Here is a 19,865-nt window from a genome sequence, read left to right as displayed (position 1 = left end):
GCGTTTCTCTGGCGCTCCGCTACAGCCCAGGCTGGGCAGCGAGGTCAGGGCTCTTACCTTACTCCTGGTCTATCTTCCCCTACCGCGTAATGCACTTCCACGTAACTCCTATTTTATTATTTGCCTAAATATCTCGCCCTGCTTCCAAGTCGTGGTACTCTTTGATGTGAAGCGTGTCAATTCTGGATATCTGTGAACAGTGTGTGAGGCACTCGCTTACCTGCTGCCCATAAAGGCAGCTGCCATTTTAACTCTCCTCATTGCCCTGGTCTCCACAACGTCTCCGAGCTCCCCTTCCACACAGTTTGTTTCCATTTTTTATTTTTGCGTGTAGGCCTTCTTTAACCTCTCTCTTGCTTTTTCTTCCTTTCTCTTCTTGCTTTCAACATCGTGGAGTCCCTTTTGTGTTCTCAGTCTTCATCCCGGCATACATGTAACCCCTTTATCTCCTGTTCTTTCCTGAGGTTTCCATATGCTTGTGCCTACTCACAGATCCTAGACACAGCAGAGAAGGAAGGGGGAAGAGCAATCACCATCTTCCCTGACAGGTTTCAGTCATGTCTGGGCTGGGGACACCCTTTTTTCCAGGGGTATCCTCACCACCACTGCCAATGGCAGAGGGCAGACGTGGCTTGGGGCAATTTGAGGCTTCAGTTCTGTTTTAAATAATGTGCATAGGGAATTTTGATTATGGTTCAAACATAGGACTTAGATTACAGAAATTTTTAACTTGTGCCCAGTATGACAGAGCTAAAGACGAAAACTGACCATTTTGGTATTACAGGGTAATTCTAAAAGGAGAGTGTCTGTTGTACCTACCCATATCTCTCTAGGAGGGAGACACGCCTAAAGCTGCTAATTTTATTTCCTTCTTGGCCTTCATGGTTTTTCTATGGCACTTGCACTAGTTTTCTTTTAATCTCGCCTATAGTCACTGATTCTATCTAGCAGAATAATTCCCAGTCATTGTAGAGGAAAATCTGGTATGCTTTTTGTAGGTTGTCCCCATTGAAATTGTTACAGTCTGTCCTTTTAGATTGTACTTTTTCTTATGAGCCTTTCCAATGAATCATAGCAGATCCAGTTATAGAGATGATACTTCCATGTTTGCTAAAAATAAAAACTAACACTAAATTTTGGAACAAGATATTTGCTCTTTAAGAGACAGATGCAAAATCAGTGATAGTTTTGTGGATGGGGTCCTTAGATTAATGTCCTTGGGGAACAATTTTTCTATTAGCCTTATCGCTTCCACAAATTCTAACTTGACATTTTAAAATGATCCTGTAGCCAAATAGAAAAGTACTTCTGGTAAGTCAGCATATGGTAAAGAATATCCTAGAATCACTTCACAAATATGCCAAGCTTGTGTTCTGCAACTGTTAGGCAGGTTTTTTCTCCTGCGCTTTTTTTTTTTATGGGAAGAAAATCTGTTAATATATGAAGGTACAGAAAGATAAAGTAAAAATCCAGGGGGCTTAAGCAGTTCATCATCCTTTTTTTACCATATCTGTGTGTTAATTAAAATAATAGCAATAAAATTACTTAGTATGTTTATTTTAGGGTGGAGGAATTTTATCAGTAGATAATAGCTTTTTATTTTTGTAGCAATGCAGGTCATACTGAAAGATCTTTCAGCCTCCTGTGGATGCTTAAAACTTGTTTTCTTATAGTCAGTGGAAAAAATATGGAGGTTTACCTTGTGAATTGTGTTGTTGTGTTAATTAATGAGCTGCTGTTGCTTCTAAATAATTGTCACGCTATGGGGCTTGGTAGTCATGTGAATGAGTTTGTATGTTTGTGTGCTGTCCCCTTAGAATGTAAGAATAATATGGTCTCTCTCAGGGATGAAAATTGTAAATATTGAAAATTTATTTGAATTATTTTAGGAAGGAAGGGATCACCTCTCTGGCAGCTAGAATAAGCCAGCCATTTTGAGAGTGGGAGAGAAAGACACACACACACACACACGGCAGAAGTGGTTCAGTTTTATAAGGACAGCAGTCTCTGTCATACTGGACACATGCTTGACACGTGAATAGTAATCAGCAGTGCTGTACTAGCTGTGGGGCTTATTATTAATTTCTCAATTTATTTGAGATATTGTTGGTTTGTAAGTATCAGCTGTGTACGTTGGACTTCTCGGGTAGTATTGAGCTGTAGCCATGAATGGTAGGATGTCTTGAAAGCAAGAAAGAAAGAGGTGATGATGTCCGTTATTCTGATCCGTGTTTGTTTATGTTTGAAATTATTGAGATTCACAACTGGCTAAGAAAACCTACTTTGCTTTACATTCCAACAAGACTGGGGCCATAATGTAAAATCCTTGCTTTGGGGAGGGGGCAGGAGGGGTAAACACACAAAACTTGGGAAGATGTGTTTTCTCTGTGGTGGTATTAGTAGAAATCTCTCCTGTATTTCTAGATGTATTGTTAAATTACTTCATATCAGGCAGCAATTTAACTGTGCATCACTGTATGTAGTGGCAGAAGATAGGCCAAACACTGGGATAAAAAAAAATCCTCCATACAAATGAAAGTGGGCTATGTGAGAAATAGCTGTGCAGTACTATCAGTAAAAGACCCAAACCTTTTAGACTTGTCATTCGGGAGTTTTCGTGTGTTAAACAGAGAAGGAATGCACATAGTAAGATGCCATTTCAATATAGAGCCCAGCAATTCCCCTGCATGCAGGTTTGCAAATCTTTTTCCATTCATAAAGAAGGGAAATGTGTAACACAAAATTAAAGTAATATTTTCAATTTTCTGAAAAAACAGTGCAAGCATAACATTCTCATAGTGGCTTGCTCAATTACTGTAAAGAAACTCTCTCTGCTTTATTGTAATTGTAGTGAAAAAAACATGGAGAATGTTTCCAAGACATCATGAATCCAGCCAATGATGGTAGGATTAGGACTGGTAATTTTGGCAAACTTCAAGTGGCAGCATCAAATCTGGTGTCCTGCATTGTTGCCACCCCTGGATGCCTGCCCCTCTGCTGACACAACACTGCCCCTGAGGCAGAGATGTCTCATTTGTTTCTGAATTGATTCCAAAACCATTACAGTTTTCAGCCAGTATATTACAGTCAGCTGAAGTTAGTATCAGTTAACGTTAATAAACTTGGTTAAGCATGGTGTGGATTCTGGAGTATGCTGATAACCAGATCAGGTGTCCCTGCCTTGAAATTGGCAATGGCCATCAGAGAAAACTGAGGAAGGTGAGGATAGTGACAGTGTCAGCTGGTATTTTTTAATCTGCTGCTGAGTCTGCCAGAGACCCTGTTCTCAACCTTTTGTGTAAGACACAGAAAGCTACTGAAAGGCTGTGTCCAAGAAGAACCACCCACATTTTCTGGAGATTACTCCAGAATTAAGAAAAATTAAGAAAGTTAAAACCCGTCAGGTGTTCTCTCCAGTTAAGCAGATTTGAGCTGGAGCTTGCTGGTGAAACAGAATGTATGTTTGAAATTTCATGAATATAACAAGCACAAAAGAACCTGGATGGGATATACAGAAGGCAAATACATTAAATCCTGAATGTATTTTAAAAGTGGCTTAAGACTCAGACTAAGAGAATGAAAACCAAAGTTTAATGCCGTATTCTTTATTTTAACCTGTGATTAAAGATGAGTGGACAAACTTCCACAAATTGAGAGCATCAAAAATGAGAGAAACCAATCCCATTCCCTCCTGTTCAGCAGACTTCTGTGCTGACTGCAATACAGACAGAACTGGTTCTTCAGTTAGTTCTAGATAGGGATGTATTCTTACCTCACATGAAGGACATTATGCTTCAAGAGGTTTTTTCAACTGTGATAGCTTTGATTCTCAAGTATGCCTGCTTCTACTTCTATGCTCAGTGTGTGCACTGTATTCCTGAGCATTGGTAGGTTATTTCATAGAGACTTGTGAGCAGTAATCTTTCTCCTATGTTAACTTTGTTCAGGATCCTGAAGTTCTGAAAGGAGTTTTAATCTAAGTGAGTATAGAACTGAACCCTTGCTTTTGTTGATGTACAGATGGAAAGCATAGGTGATGGCAATTTCTGTAACTGCCCTACAACTGGAGTGCTGTTTTTACGTGACTTATATGTGGGTCTTTCTATGCGAAATCAAACCATCTGTCTCTGTTCTCCCTGCTTACACCTGTGTTTCTGGTGCCTTTATTGGCCTAACCTTGATAATGTGTGCAGGATTTGATTCTCTGTGTAATATAGAATGTAAATATGTCATCTAGGTCTGAACTAACACAGCTGTGTTTTCAAAAGGAGCAATGTATTGTTCATACTCTTTGCTTATTGCTTATCAGGTTTACTAGAAAGCAGTACAAGGCTAAAACCTCATGAAGCTCAAAGCTACAGAAAGAAGGCATTGTGGGTTTCCTGGGTCTCCATTATTGTCACACTGGCTCTTGCAGTGGCTGCTTTCAGTGAGTATTGGGAATATTTTAAATCTTCACACCTTTTTTTTTTTTTTTTTTTTTTTTTTGGGCTATTTTGGGAATATTTTAAATTTTCCCCCCTTTTTTTTTTTTTTTTTTTTTTTTTTGGGCTCTCAGAATGTCTCTCTTTGTGAAAGCTTTCTTATTTTTTTTTTCTTTTTTACAACTGATAAAGAGGTTTCTCTTTAGACTGCCTGTGTCTGCGTGGTGCTTATAAATTAGTAAAACTGTTGTTTTTTTCTGCAGATAGGGTTGTTGAAGGTCAGTTAAAGAAATAGGAGATGTTGATTCCTGCTACCATTCATGCATGTGGAACTGTTCATTTCACAGAATAGTGTAAAAATCATTATGCTGTGGATTGCTTGTAGCCAAAGAGGTCAAATATGACAAGCCTTAATCCTTGTGGGATTTGTAGTGGAAATGCTATAATAAAGAATAGTGAATTGTAAGGAAGAAATATATAATTTATCTGTATTAAAATGACAGTTACCCTAACACAATAGTAATCTGGAGGAGAAATACCAGTGTTTTAAGCTAGTGCTTTTCTTGAAGTTTCAAGATGTTTGTCTAATTTACCTTTACACAAAGAGTTTGAAAATAAAAAGCAACCCAAACCACTTTTATATGGAAAAAATGAAATTGATTTCTTTTATTTCCAAACAGGAAAAGACACTACATTGTATAAAGAAAGGTATATTTTTAGTTCAGTGCAAATTTGTAGAATACCAGCTTTCCATCTCGGTCAATTAAGTAACATTGCACTACTGTAAGGACAAAAAAAAATGTGGGATTTGGAGCAAACTCTTTGTAGTTCCCCATTCTCTGTTTTAAAGGAGGAAGAAACAGAAATTATTAGGTTTATATGTTTGTATAAACAAAAGGAAAGCTCTGTTTAGGAGACAATACATCTAAGATGTCTCAAAACACTATTCTTGGCTTGATAAAGACCAACCTGCATTATTTTACTTTTTTTTTTTTTAAAAAAAAAAAAACCACAGCAGCATGTGTTTTAGTATTCTAATCTGCAGCATATGACCTGCTGTTGGAAGTTAGTGTCAGCTCCCAGGAGACATTATTAGAATCTGACCAAATGGTCTCTGAAAACTGAATATATATTACTCAGAGTGATTTACATAGAAACACAGATACAATAACGTGATTCAAAAAGAAGAAAAAAGAGAAGGAACACTTAAAAGCAGAATCTAATACTGTAAAGAATTTGAATGCTAACAAGAAAGCCAGACATCTGAGTTCCCATTTTGTTCAGTTTCATGAAAATAGAATAGTCTGTCTTTGCTACTGAATCAACATAAAAGTTAATACCATGTTACAAAATAACTTAGTTACCCATTAATTGTATAATTTTAGGGAATATTGAGAAATGCCATTATTGTATGTTTTCATTTGTTAGAGTTGCAAGAAGTAAGTATAATACAGATAACTAAAACATTCAGTTTAATTTAAAAAGGTCTTTTAAAAAATTTCTTAAGATTATTTAGGCTATTTTCTGTTTTCCTTATTTGTGGCACTCTGATAGTGTTTAGAAACCCTAGCACAAGAAAACAGCAGAGAAGGTTGTCCCCATTGGATACACTCTGACTGCATACTCAGCTGGAGTGGACAGGCGTTAACTACTGAAATCAGTTGTTAGGAGTAATTACTAATTATTTGGGTTTGGAACGTATCTTTCCTTGTAGTTTGAAGAGGCTAAAATTTATGAAGAATAAAAGAGGAATTGGCACACAGATACATATTAAATCTGTATGGAATTTCTTAGTAGACAGTTGACAGTTAACTTACATGCTACAAAAGCATTGCCAGGGCTTTTAATATGTTTACTATTAAACCTTTGTGATCTTTGAGGAATATATGGTGATACTTCTGCACTCACTTTGCTCCCCCATGCAATTTCAGCAGTTCTGCTCAGTTTCTTGTCTCACTTTGGCTGCTCTCTTCCTTTGTGCTCTCCTTTTAGCAGGTTCCTCTTAGCCAATCCATGAATTGGGAGGCATGCCAGGTGACCAGAGTTTGCTGCCTGTTTGATATAAATGACTAGTTGTCACTTTGGAGTGCCTGACACTGCCAAGTCTTTGCAAACACCTGCTATTTAAAGCATCCTGCTTCCGTTTTCCTTCTTGTCTGTAATGGTGGAGTGTTAGCAATACAGCCCCGTGTGCCATTTCAGTGAAAAGTGGGGACCTGCTGTAGTAATTGCTGGGCTACGCTGACTGTAGTCTTACTACTCTTTCTGATTCCCCTGTAAATGCTTCTATAAATTTCTGGTTTATCCTCTTGCAGGCTTCAAAATACTTTCTTGCAAGTGTATCTTACTGGGCTGTTTTTGCAGCAGAACATGATATCGTAAAGATACTAGGCCAGGGAACTGATGTTATTTTGTAACTGTAGTTGAAGGAATGGAGGGCATGGAAGGTAAGAAAAATACTAAAGGAAGTGATAGGTCTGTGTGTAGAGTGGGGAAGTGATTCAAGAGCCTCCTTTTCCAACCAAGTGTTTGCAACTAGACTTCCTTTCCTTTCCTTTTTTATGGTCTGAACCCTTCCTTGAGTGCTGAAGCTTGATTGCCATCCTTACCTTCAAGACCAGCCTAGTTGCTTCCAATGCTATGGTTTTCCAGCAGTAGAGTAAATTGGAAGGGTTTGTATTGACTAGTATGAGGTGTTTTCTTTTTAATACATATTTTTATAATTATATAGTCATAAACTAGGCATGATAAAAATCACTAAGATAAACACTAATCTATTCCTCAGCATGCCAAGTAAGTACTGGAATAATGTTAATATAATTATTTCTGTTTTACAGTAATATTAAAAATGATAACATAATATAAAGGGCTTTTTGCAATGTGTTGTGTAAGGCTACCATCATGTCAAGTCTCAATCATTTCATAACAACAACTAACTTCTTTTTGTTGCTGCAGTATCATAGGTTCATACTGAGCCTTGTTTCAGGAATAATAGAGGATGAGGGATTATTACAGGTGGAATGGAACTTGGTATTTTGAAACCCATTATTCTCAGTTTCCTGACATTTATGTTTTACATAATTTTGAAAAATATATCTTTTGGTGTTGTATTTTAATTTCTGTTCAGGCAGCTAATCTGTGATAATGTTGTCAAAGCAGAAAACAAACTCTCATTCTGTCTGTTTTTTCTTGCCCGGTGTAGACTTGTGATTCACAAAAAGTAGCCTGTTCATTCATCTTCCTCACTTGATTAGCTAAAATTGTTTCACAGTAAATGGAGTAGTCATATCAATATATCAAAACAATGTATAGACCAAATTCTGCACTGAAAGCTTTTTGTAGTCAGCGATGGGGTGAAGATTTGGAATGTATGCCTTTGTAAATGTAAGCTGTGTTTAGGGCTTTCATGAGGCAGCCTTCGAGGTGGAACTTGCAGACAGCCTGGCCCAGAGTGGTCCGAGCATGCTGGAACAGGCCCTGCAGCCTAATGCATCCTGGGAAGAGTGGTGCTGGGCTAGTGGCAAAATGCTGGGGAAAGGGCAGGCAGGCTGTGAAATCGGTCCCTCAGGGTTGCCTCAGAGATCACTCCTTTCAGATCGCCACAGCCGTATTCAAGGGTTCAGCTTCACAGAAATAACTGAAAACGGGAGTGCAACAATAGGCCTGTGATTTGAGGTCCTATCCTGGTAAGCGTTTAGTCTAGTACAGTAAATACGTACTGTTATTTTGAGAAGGTGAATTCTGTAGTATCTCAGATGAAAACTTGGTAGATAGGATTCTGTAAGTGGGGGATTTTATAGGATTAGCTATTGGCCCATGCTTAAGATATTGCAAGTAAATGCAAAGACACTGACAGTCTGAATTTGTATACAAAATCATTTGTGTTTCAGAATGAATTACTGAAAAATAGTTTATTCAAGTGAGCTTTCACATACTGGGATTAGAGAGGCTTTCTGTTTGAAATAGTCTATACACTCAGAAATTTCAGGGTAGAGCTTGCTTTCAGATTAAAGCTTCATCCTGGTTCAGGCTCTTTAACAGACAGATTCAAGTGCCAATAAACCTTAGGAAGTATGGATCCAGGTCCACTTCCTTCACTGGAAAGCCTCAACTGAGCCATAAAATCTTATTTTGATTACCTGTAGGTCATTACTGCTGATTTTCCTTCACTATTATGCTACTTTAGTGTACTGCAAATGGAGTTACATGGGACAAACAATGAGCAATTGACGGTGTTATCCTCTGGATGCTTGGATGTGGTCATATTGATGTAATCTGTCACTCCTTATCTGAGGTGTACTACTCGAACAGCTGAGTTGGGGAGTGACTATATTAATTTATTGATGAATATATAATTTTCCCACTGACACATTCCTGTTCTTGCTTGAAAAATTAAATTTATGCTGGCTTTAACTTATGTTTGCACAATACTTAGTATACCCTGGCTGCAGCTGTGAAGAATAGTAGTAATATTACTAATAATATAGGTGCAGATTCCTGGCTCTGAGGCCCTTTAGTTTGATACTCAATTCAACATTCTTTAATAGCCACTGAATTTCAGACAAATGATGGGCTTTTGGAACTCGAGCCTGGTTTAGAGTGTCTCAGCTGGGTACTGAAACAGAATTCTCCAGGTTTGCTGACCACATGAGAAGTATTGGTCTTTGCATTTTCTCTTCCAGAAGCTATACAGAATTGCATTTCTCACTCCTAAAGACCTGAGAATTTGAATGTTTTTTTCTTTTTTTTTCAGGAGAGCACATTATATTTATCTAGCATGTTACATTTGAGGTCATAATACCATGCTAAATACTGAATAGAACTGCTGGGTGATAAGTATGCAGCTTCCTCATTCTGCATGTTTCTCTGGGAGTTTAATTATATCAGTTACAAAAAGACAGATGCTTCAGGGCTGTAGTCTCACAAAAGTGCTAATGAAATACAGAACTTAAATTCCCAAGGTGGAGTTCTGATATTGTTGACACTTGTGCCACCCTATCATCCTTGTTATAGCTGCAACACTACAGTCGAAAACAGTTCGGTCCTAATCGTGTTATATGTAACATCTAAAGGACAAAAAAATCCATTGCCTGTGCAGCACTGGCAGAAGATAGCCTTTTGTATAGGTCAGTCTGTACTTAGTAACAGCAAAATGCAATATTCAGCCACTGAAAATGAAATCAGAGGCCAGTAAGGGCCTGTCTTTTTTTAGGCATATGAGACTAAGTGACTTTCTTGGGAGGAGAAAATAGCATATGGATGTCAAGTTCAAGACTGATAGCTGTTGAGCAGAAGTATAGGTCTAAAATCTGCAGTGCTTCACACATCATGGAATCTTTTCCTCAGTTGGCAGGCAAAATGATGAGAGAAGTCTGTGAAATTAAGAATAGGCTATATAATGATCTCCATGTGTTTGAACAGTAAACAATTTTTAAAATTGTGGCTGTGGTGGAAGTTTGTTAAAACAACTGAGTGTGTGTTTAAATGCTAACCTTTAAAACATATGAACTTGTTGTATTTTTGCATTTGAAAATTGCATTTTAATCATTCCTTGTGCTAAATACTGATTCCTTTCTCATGGGGGAAGATCACTGCAAAGAATTTTGCAATTAAAACAAGATGCTGCTACTGAGGGAGAACTAGCACTGCAAAATCATTTCATGAAGGCTGATGAACATGCAAGTATGTTGAGTCTAGGCTATTTAGTGTAAAAGTCATAAACACAGTTCTTTCCTTTGTTGATTTATTTTTTCCCTTCTGTGATTGTGGTTTTTTTTTGTGCAAAAGACTGAAACTGTCTGTACCATACCTAAACCAGTCAGAATAGTAATGTCTTTTGAAGGAATTAGTATCTATATTACATAATTTCTACCATATGTATATGTATTTCTACAATATATGTATTCTACTATACATAGTATTTATTTTATAGCAGGAGAATTTAAATGCTTAAAATTTGGCCTTCAATGTTGCCATTAGATCTCTGCTAGAGTTTCATTAAATGCTGCTTTGTGTTTCATGACTTGGGGGTTCCAACTGTGAGAATACAGTTGTGTAGCAAGGTACAATATAAAGTAAGTAAGGTAAATAACTAGGTAGTGTGAAGGAATTGGCCTGCTGTCATGGGTTCTGGGCGTATCCCTGGGAGAATTATTCTGAGATGGACGTGGGGAGAGGGTGAATTTTGCACACAAGAAACGAAGAACTGAACACTTATTGGGAGAGTCTTAGGTATAACTGGGGGGTGGGGGAATGACACACCCTGCAGCAGTCTCTAGCCTGTAGTGGGTCAAAAATGCACCTCTTGGCTAAAAGTAGACAGAATAATTAAAAAAGGAAGGAATATTAGGTTTCTTGCAAGTGATTTATATTAACTGTTGGCAATAAAACACTGTTGGACGACTTCTGTATAAAATTGAATTTAAATTATCCTCTAGTATGAGTCTTAATTCGTGCTCTTGCTTTATTTTGTTGTATCACATAGGCATGACTGTGTTAGCAGGTTTCTTTATTGAATGCTTGATATACCAGTAGAATTTGATTTTCATAGCTCATGAGGTATTTTCTCTGCTCTCCTAAATTAAAAAATGCACTTCTTTGGCAAAGATGAACTTATAAGTTTTGCATCTGGAGCTGAAAATCAAGATTAATAAAAGAAAATGGATGTTTGTTATTCATTGTATAGTATCACTTTGTTGTTTGAAGTTTGTGAGGTTGTAAAACACTACTGAATTAAAACAAACTTCTCAGGCAGCAGTGAAAGTGATGAAAATCAGAAAGCAGCTTGCTTTTCCTTAGGTTTTCATTACTTCTGACAAAAGAATTTAAAATATTCATGTGTTTCAATTTATTAGACAACAAAATGTAAACAACAAAATGTAAACTTGTGTCTGATTTATATTTTTTAATAACATTTATAACTTTACGGAGAAGATTGATAGGGCTTGCTGTTCACTTGGCACTTACTGTCTGATTTTTGAGTAACTGTTTGCATTCGTTACACTTGAAAGTTGAAGCTTGTTAGATTTTAATAATTTTTCAGTACAGAATTTTATTTGCAGATGGTTCATCTTGTTTTGATATGCCTGCACCGTAGAAGGACTTAATAATAGTAAAATAATCACGCAGATAATCCCTGCTTCTTTACAGTGCAACACAGCTCCCAGCAGGTCTGTACCATGTTGGGGTATAACACTCTGTTGGTTGGCTGACACATGTCCTTCCCTGCTCCCAGCTCTGGTGAAGGAATGGCAGTACTAGGTGAGGAGCAGGACCGTTTGGGAGACTATGGGTATATACAGACTGGTGGTGGAAGAAATCTTTTATGATGGAGAGTGATGTTGTTGGAATAGGTGACACTGCCCCTTCTGAGTTTAATAGCCCAGTATTAACTGAAGGACACTTGTTTCTGAAAATACCACCAGCAAGACCTCAAAATATATATCCTAGATATTCCTATTTGTTACATGCTATGATACTTTTTGAGAAAAGACGAGTTAATACTCAACTTGTGAAAAATCTAGTTTGATAAATTCATCTACTATTTAATTTGAAAAAAAAAAAACCCTTTTTATCATTGCAGGTGATAAACTATACTAGAACCCCTTTGTGCTCCATGAAACAGCTGGGCTTATCCACTCTAGTGCATTTCTGGTGCATTGTATAACAGTACCTGTGCATGGTTGGATCAATCTGTTATTGTACCTTAAGTCTAAGATAAAAATAGGTAAAAATATGGTGGAGTTGGGTTGTTTAGTGGAGAGTTGTTTTGTGTGTTTTGGTTTTTTGTTTTTTTTTTTTTTTTTTACCCCCCCTGTTGAGGGGATGGTGCTTGGATGATAAGGGTCAACAGTTGTTCTGATCTCTGTTTTGCATTCATGGATTTTTTACATCCTGTCTAGCAATTGTAGTGTCAGGTTGAAAGATTGGAAAAATTTAATGGATTGTATTAAAAGGTTAGTACAACCTGGTCAAATTAATTTTGTTCCAACAAGGATTATCATAAGTCTTTAAAGACTGAAACCAAAAGTCTGGAGATGGGGGAAGGCAAGGTAACTTCTAGTAGCCACTAATGTTAATTCCCAATGTTTCATTAACCTTGTCCAGAAAAACTATAAAGAGTTCCTAAATATTTCTTCTGACATTTGTGTGTGACCTATTACGGTTCTTTTTTCTCTGAATGTGCAGAAAAAGGGACAAATAAACTTAGCTTCCGAAGCTAAGAAGCAGCTGTTTAGTCAGAGTGACCAGAAATAACCAGCTGGTATTTTTGCTAGACAGAAAAACTGCAGAGGAAGTGGGATAGTCTGACAAATACCATAAAAAGAGAAGAGGCATCTGCCTTCCAGGACTGCTGCAGGATAAGTGCTACTTGCACCACGAACTCTGCCTTTCTGGGCCATATTCATGCTTGGTGCGATGCTGAGAACATGATTAAAGTTCTGTTGCAGAACAGGATCCTCAACTGAATCCAAAATAAAGGTTTTTGGTCTGATATGAAAACTGTTTATCTTCTACTATTAAAGATTATGCATCAAGGAAATGTTAAGTATATTGTATCTTTTCAATTTATCAAGGTAAAGAAAATATACCTCTAAGTGCATTGTCTTCAGATCACATTTTTTAATGAACAATTTCAATGGCCAAAGAATGACAGTATTTCCCCAGGCTCTGAAAAGAAAAATCTCAAATTTTAGAGGAAAGATTTATTACCGTTCAGTGGGAGATTTAATAGTATGGAATTGCAGCCTGCAGTGTCAGCTATGATGTGTAGCTGGGGCAAATAAAAGCAGCTCCATGCATTCCCATTCCGGTAGGCCTGATAGACAGCTCATGGTGGGTTAAGGGATACCTGAAATGCTGAAGTCCAAATTAGAAAGGAGCTCCTTGGATGTAGTATTTTGTGGAAACCACATAACTTTACCTTAATCACAAGAATGACTTGTGATCCTTCCATGATAAGAATGCTCTTTTAAAGCGACAAATGGTTTCAGATATTTAGTAACGGATTTGTGGTGTTTGGAACTGTTGCATTCACATGTAGTGTGAGTTGAGTTAATCCTAGAAAAACCTATCTAACAATTCCATGGAAAACATAGGGCACAGCCAAGTATCATCAGACCCAGCTGGCATTGTGGAAGCTAGTGGTAAAACGAGTTGTGATTACAGGGATGGCAGATCCCTTCCTAGCTACACGGCTAAGGAGTATCGAGAAAGCTGCTGAATGGCACAAGAGAAAGTATGGCAGCCTGTTCTAGCACTGGTTTATGTTGATCCGTTTTTATGGGTGTAAGCGTGTGCTGCCAGGGATGCTGGAAGGCATCAGTCTTAGCTTGTTCTTTCATAAGAGGAAGTGAGGGCTCTGTATGCCTGGAGGGTCATTCTCTACCTCCCCACTTGATAGATAACACTATTCTGACTTGCTGCTGCGACTAACATATCAGACTAATGTCTAACTATGTGGAACTAATAGTACACAAAAGAACCAATTCATTTGCTCATTCTTGCGGTGCATTAGAAATTACTAATAAAATGTGTCTCCTTTTTATTTATCATGACTTGATATTTCTCTGTCTAGTTAACTGCAACAAGACAAGGAGATATTGGTTAACAGTTCTCTCTCAGATCAGCAAATTGATTTGTACAGATTATCAGTTAAGGAGGTAAAATTCATAATTATGTGCCTCTTGCCACGTGAGTTCTGATAGTAGGAAATCTGCAGTTACTGCTTATGTGTGTGTGTTTAAAAAAAAAATCAAATATTGAGATGTGGGCCGCCGTTGTTGTTTTGAATCCTGGTGAATACTCAAGCAAAGCTTGCTCAAAGGGAGATTTCCTGCTACGTTCCCACTAAGAGATACTCCTTGGGTTATCGTGTGTACATTTCCCTGCTGAGAAGCATCTGGTGGATGAAAACAAGACTTGGATTTAAGGGATAATGTTGCAAGTAATATTTAATAGCTTATGGAATCTTTACACTTGAAAACTCCTAAATACACTTCAAGTAATTTATAGGGATGGATCTTCAGCTCAAGTACGTAGGTTTGTTGACTTCCATGGCTTTATTTCAGTTTGAAATAGTTAAGCATCTGACCCTAAAGCTTATGGCAAATGATAGGATCAGCTTACACTAGATAAGGTGTTTATAGACTTGTATCTCCATTTATCTTGTCCTTTTTGATAGTAACTCCTGTTTTGGCTCCGATTTTTGTGAGATATTACCTTAATGCAGCCTGTTTAAACTTTCACAAGCATTTTTAAAAGCTGAGCAAAAAAAGGCTGATTAACATTAACTCAGCTCCTGCTAGGTTCACAGACACCAGGCCAAGAATTTGCTCTAGGGACTGTTCTAATCCTGGGCATAGCCCCAGCTTGCTTTGTAGCTTTGGGGAAAATTATTTTACTGCTGTAAGCTTGTTCTCCATCTGCACACATCAGCTTTTGATACATGAAAAGGTAACTGCATTTTCTGCCAAAAAATTGGAGTGTTTTGCTCCAATACAGTAGTTGATATGTTTATAGGTATCCCTAGTCTTCCATAGTGAACACATGCTCGGAATTTTGTGTATAAAGTTTTAGGCAGTTATTGCAGGCTGGTTCATCTCCGTACTAGACATTCTGATCTGTGGGAAAGCTTCCATCGTTTGTTGTGGTTTACCATGTGAAAACTATTTTGAAGTCACAGAATTTTTAATTCTGTAATGCTTGTGATTGAATGTGTTTAGATGTGTTTATGTGTTTAGATTTCTTGTCCCATGGGCAGTAGTAATTTTACAGTTGAGCGACACATTTTGGCTTGGTGGGTTTTGAGGAATGGAGTGTTACTCTTGTTTGTATTTTGGTGGTGCCCACTTGCTGAACTGGAAGAGAGTAAAGGTCCTGGCCCACAAGAATAAGATGACAGGATTGTGCAGTTGTGGATAGTGGTGGCTGTTAGTGGAATAGCTTCATATTGTACAGTGCCTCTTGAGGTTCATGAAGTGAAATACTTGAGGACTGGAAACCTCATATTTCTTCTGTTTCTTTGAGTAACCATTTTCATTGTTCAGATAAACGTTGGCTAGAACTTTTTACAACTTAAAACTGCTGTCAAATGAGTACCATTGAGAAATAAAAGACAGGAAAATGCTAGGAAATAACCTGCCTTGAGTTCCAACTGCATGAAGTTTTTGAGATGAAGGAAGAGATCCTTATGAAGGTTGGCAGCATAAAAAATTTTACAGTTTCTTTGAGCAGCAAGTAAAGTGGTTTTAGCCATTGACAGTTGGCAGGAACACATTATTGAGACCTTGTCTTTAAAGAAAAAAACCAAATTTTTTTAATCTGTATGTTTGACCCGATGTCTGCTGTAACTTTTCATGTCAGCACAAGTCTGAAGTTATTTTTTGCAGGGCTATGCTAGGTTTGTTGCATGTAGTTTAACTTTTTTTTTTTTAAAAAAACTGAGCCTGAGGTTTTGAAAATAGAAGGGTTTTGCTGTAAAGCTCAGCACTCCACAGTTCAGAAGTAAGGTTTTAAAGCTGCTTCAAAAGTGCAGTTGGATTCCATGAAGTTACCAAGTGTTTTTCTCCTTTATTCTTTTCTTCTTCACTTTTTTTTTTCCCCCATGAGTTGAACAGGCATTCAGAGTTTGGCTGGCTCAGGTGTGGCCTTCTAAAACTAGGCAAGTTGCATCTTTCACAGAATATATAGACAGATCAGTCACTGCATTTACTATTCTGTAAGAGTCTGATGATAATTTGTAACTTAGCAGTCAATGTTTTTCAAAGCATGACACAGGGAAGTGAAATAAAGTCTAATGGGTCAAAGTAGCTAAAGCATGTGTATCCCTGTAGATTGCTGTGATGTTGGAGGGTGTCCCCCTAATCTTTATTGCTGAAAAACTGAGCAAGAATCCATTTGTAAACGCTGAGGAAGCCTACCAGCATGAATATTGATACTGCCAATCAGAATGGTGTCCCTGATAGCTTTCCTGGGTGGCTGAAAGTTTGTATCCACCTGTTTTGGAATGGAGAAAACAGTCTTGCTGTGTTGCCTAGAGCCATAATAAACAACTTTCTGTATATGAAGTTTTACTTTGTATCTCCTCCTGGTATGGTTAGAGTTCACTGCGAAATAAATGCTGCTTTGCAGTGACTGTTAGGCACACTGGAGTTTAGTGAAGCTGGTGATTTGTTGCTCTTGTTATGTACTGTATACATTTTCTGCATAGGCTTCCTGCTGCAATGCAGTTTGCTGAGCACAAAAAAAAAAACCCTTGTTAAATTCAGCTCTTACAAAAAGCAAGCCAAAATAACATGCAATGTTCTGTAGTGCAGGAAAAAAGCTTTGCTGAATATGCCACTGATTTAAAAGAAAACAAAATCTTTCAGTGTTTCAGTTTATCACTGATAACATCCATTTTTCATGATCAAATGCACATGACTTAACGAGTGTACAAGGCACATGTTACTCTGATGATGTATTCTTTTTTGAGCCTGTTACACTTCAATTTCAATGCCTGGCATGAAGAGGAAGTTCAGGTAGGTGATTTGAGGAACAGCCTCAAAAGAATTGTCATCTTGCATAATCTTTACATCGATTGCAGCCTTATCTGGTGCAAACAGCATTTGAGGATGTGGGTGGGAATTAGGGAACACATATAAAGAGTTCCTAGGGATATAAATTACATGCTAACAGTCAATCTACTGAGTTTGCGGGTCAGTCCTGAGAAGTTTTTGTTGTCTTGTATGTCACAAATTATGGTAGTCATGGCTTTGAAACAGGCTTTGTGTGTAGAGTTGCTTTTGGTTCTGATGTCTTCACTGTTCTCATGCACACTGGCAGTGCTCAGTGCTCCTGGAATGGGGAAGAAGCCAAAGGCTTGCCTAGGCATCATATGGGCAGATGTGATTGAAGATGGACTTGAGTGATTTTAAAGGTGGGAGGTTTTTGACGTTTGCTTTCTGCTTAGGTTTTCTTGGATGTACTGTGATATTATGTAGAGATCAGGTGATCTTGTGTAGAAGTGAGTCAAATCAACCTTTCTTTTTTAATGACAGTCTTAAAAATGTAGGTGGACCTGAGGATTTCCATAACTTTTGCATAGTTTAAGAGAGCAGACATGCTTACGTTTGGAAAGGAGGGATGGGATCTGGTGATATCAAGGCTAAACGTGTATGAGAAGGGACCTTTAAGTGAATCGTCCAGGGTAAAACCCACCAAACTTGGCACATGCCACTTTGTAAACAAGGAAGTGATACTCAGGCATCCTGTCCTACATAACAGAGGGAGGGTACATGGGGAAAACAAATTGCACAATTGGTTTGCAGAGGAGCTGCAGGACTAATAAGTGGCTTTGGAAACATCATGTGAATGTATAAACATAAGCACGCAGAGACTGTGACTTAAAGCAAGAGCACAAACTATGTGGTGTCTTGCTAAGCACTATCTAACAAGGAATTACACTGTACGGGTGCAGTGTTTCTAAAAATGCGCTCTCAGTTTCAGATGCAGTGAGCTCTCAAGAGAGCTGGGTCACAGTGGCCAAGGTGGCTTACAGCACATAATAATGTGAACATGATGTAAATCAGGAGAGTGTCCTACACTGTCAGTTTCTTAAAAACTCTGAAATCTTTGGAGACAAGACACTTTTGAAGGTAAAGAATTGTGTTTGCTGATGCTTGTGGTGCTCAGCTATGTGTTTTTTTTTTTTTTGTCTTTCCACAGAATTTCTCATGCAAGTATAAATAGGTAATTCATCAGAAGTAGAGGACATGTGAGGAACTGACCTTTGCTTGTAATGAATCTATTTAACTAGCACCTGAGTGATACATTTCACAGTTAACTGTAGTTTAAGAAGTGATATTGCTACTTGTGCTCTACAGGTGGTTGCACAGTTACATAGCAGTTTTATTCCAAAAAGCAGCAGATTTGATCTTCAGCTTGAGTGTGTCCGTCTCTGGGGTCCAATTAAGAATGAATGGAAATGGTGTGGTTCTCCTTTCCTGGCAGCCTGGGCTTCACATTTGCAGTGAGCTGGAAGTGCAAAAAGTTACTGTATTGTGCAAGAACACCTTTTAGACCTAAACATTTAGAATATTTTCAGTATTCTACATTTTTTAATTAAATTTTAAATATTAATTTTTTAATTAATAAAATGTGTCCCACTAATGGGGATGCATAACTCTCCTACTCACAGTAACGTATCTGCCTTGATTTCATTTGCATATATTTAATCAGAACTGATTTTTACATTCATGTACTGTGTTATGTGTCTTGTTATACTGAAAAAGTTAAGATAAGGAAAGTCAACATTCTGGGTCAGCAGAAGATAGTGATGAAGGGGTTCTGTTTGGGAGGTACTTGGTATTCATTTTCTTCACTGCAATCAATGGAAATCCTTTGACCTAGGGTAGGATGAATAACTGGGAAGATTGTACTTTGCGAAAAATGGCACAGAATGCAAAGAATAAAAATATATAAAGGACCTAATTAGGTTATGTTTTCCAGTTGGCTGTTACATAGGTGCCACAAATTAACCCGAAACGGATGAGTGTGTGGGGTGGCACGAGCACTATGCCCCAGCGCTGTCGCCATTTGCAAACCGCACAGTAATGAACCCAAGAATCGGTCTAGGAAGACCTGTTCTTCAAAGAGAAACAGTCCCATTGTGAAGATGCTTCCAGTGAGCACTTGTTGATGCTTAGAGGTGGAATTACCATGGAAGCAAGCAAGCTCTGTAAAACTTGCTACTGTGATTTAATAAGTTACCATTGAACTGACCTCAAATATTTACTCCATCCCTCTGCCTCTAGATACTGTCCGTAAAATGGAGTTAGCAGTACAGGTTGTATTCATTTAATATTTAGCTTCATTTACTACCTTGCGAAGTCCAGACTTTTTAAAAATATGAGTTAATTGTTTTAATTTAGGCATATGATATGCTCTAGAAAATCTGAATTCACTTTCTAGTTCTGGTGCTTGTAGGTCAATTTTTCTGTCAGCACATTGCACTTTGATTTTGTGGGCTACACTCAGTTCTAATTTAATTTAATTATAATTTAAGATAAAGAATTAGAAATAAAACAAATTAGAACTTTAACTGATGTAATTTTTTTGTATTGTTTCCATTGAGATTATTCACATCGTAATTCGTAAATCTTAGTAAAATCATGGTCTTAGTCTTTGAGATTTTCAGGAAAGAGTATCGTTTATTAAGTGTTGATACAGTGCAGAATACAGTATAGAGTTCCACCAGTTTTAAGTGAAAATGGCAATGCTAAGGTAGTAATACAGAAATACAGAAGAAGGTAGCTCAGACTTTGAAGGAGGTTTTAATGTAGATGCCTATGATTTTGTTGAATTTCCTCCTCTTAGCTTAATCTAGTAAAAAAAAAAAAAAAGAAAAATCAAGATAATTCAGAATTCTGATATTGTCTTTAGATCATCTTCAGTCTTCCT

General features: G+C 37.6%; 1 protein-coding gene across 1 annotated transcript in view; it reads left to right on the top strand.

The window, feature by feature from the left end:
* The first annotated feature begins 3,132 nt into the window (after positions 1-3,132).
* The window catches only part of TMEM163 (transmembrane protein 163), a 91,342-nt gene continuing 74,609 nt past the window's right edge, over positions 3,133-19,865 (top strand). The window contains exons 1-2 of the mRNA XM_008936363.1: positions 3,133-3,244; positions 4,310-4,429. Of these exons, the coding sequence (XP_008934611.1) occupies positions 3,133-3,244; positions 4,310-4,429 (232 nt within the window). The remainder of the gene's footprint in view (positions 3,245-4,309; positions 4,430-19,865) is intronic.

The sequence above is a fragment of the Merops nubicus genome, unplaced genomic scaffold, assembly GCF_000691845.1.
Source record: "Merops nubicus isolate BGI_N331 unplaced genomic scaffold, ASM69184v1 scaffold36742, whole genome shotgun sequence".
NCBI lineage: Eukaryota > Metazoa > Chordata > Aves > Coraciiformes > Meropidae > Merops > Merops nubicus.
The sequence above is the reverse complement of the archived record's forward strand: the minus strand, read 5'-3'. Positions and strand labels throughout refer to the sequence as shown.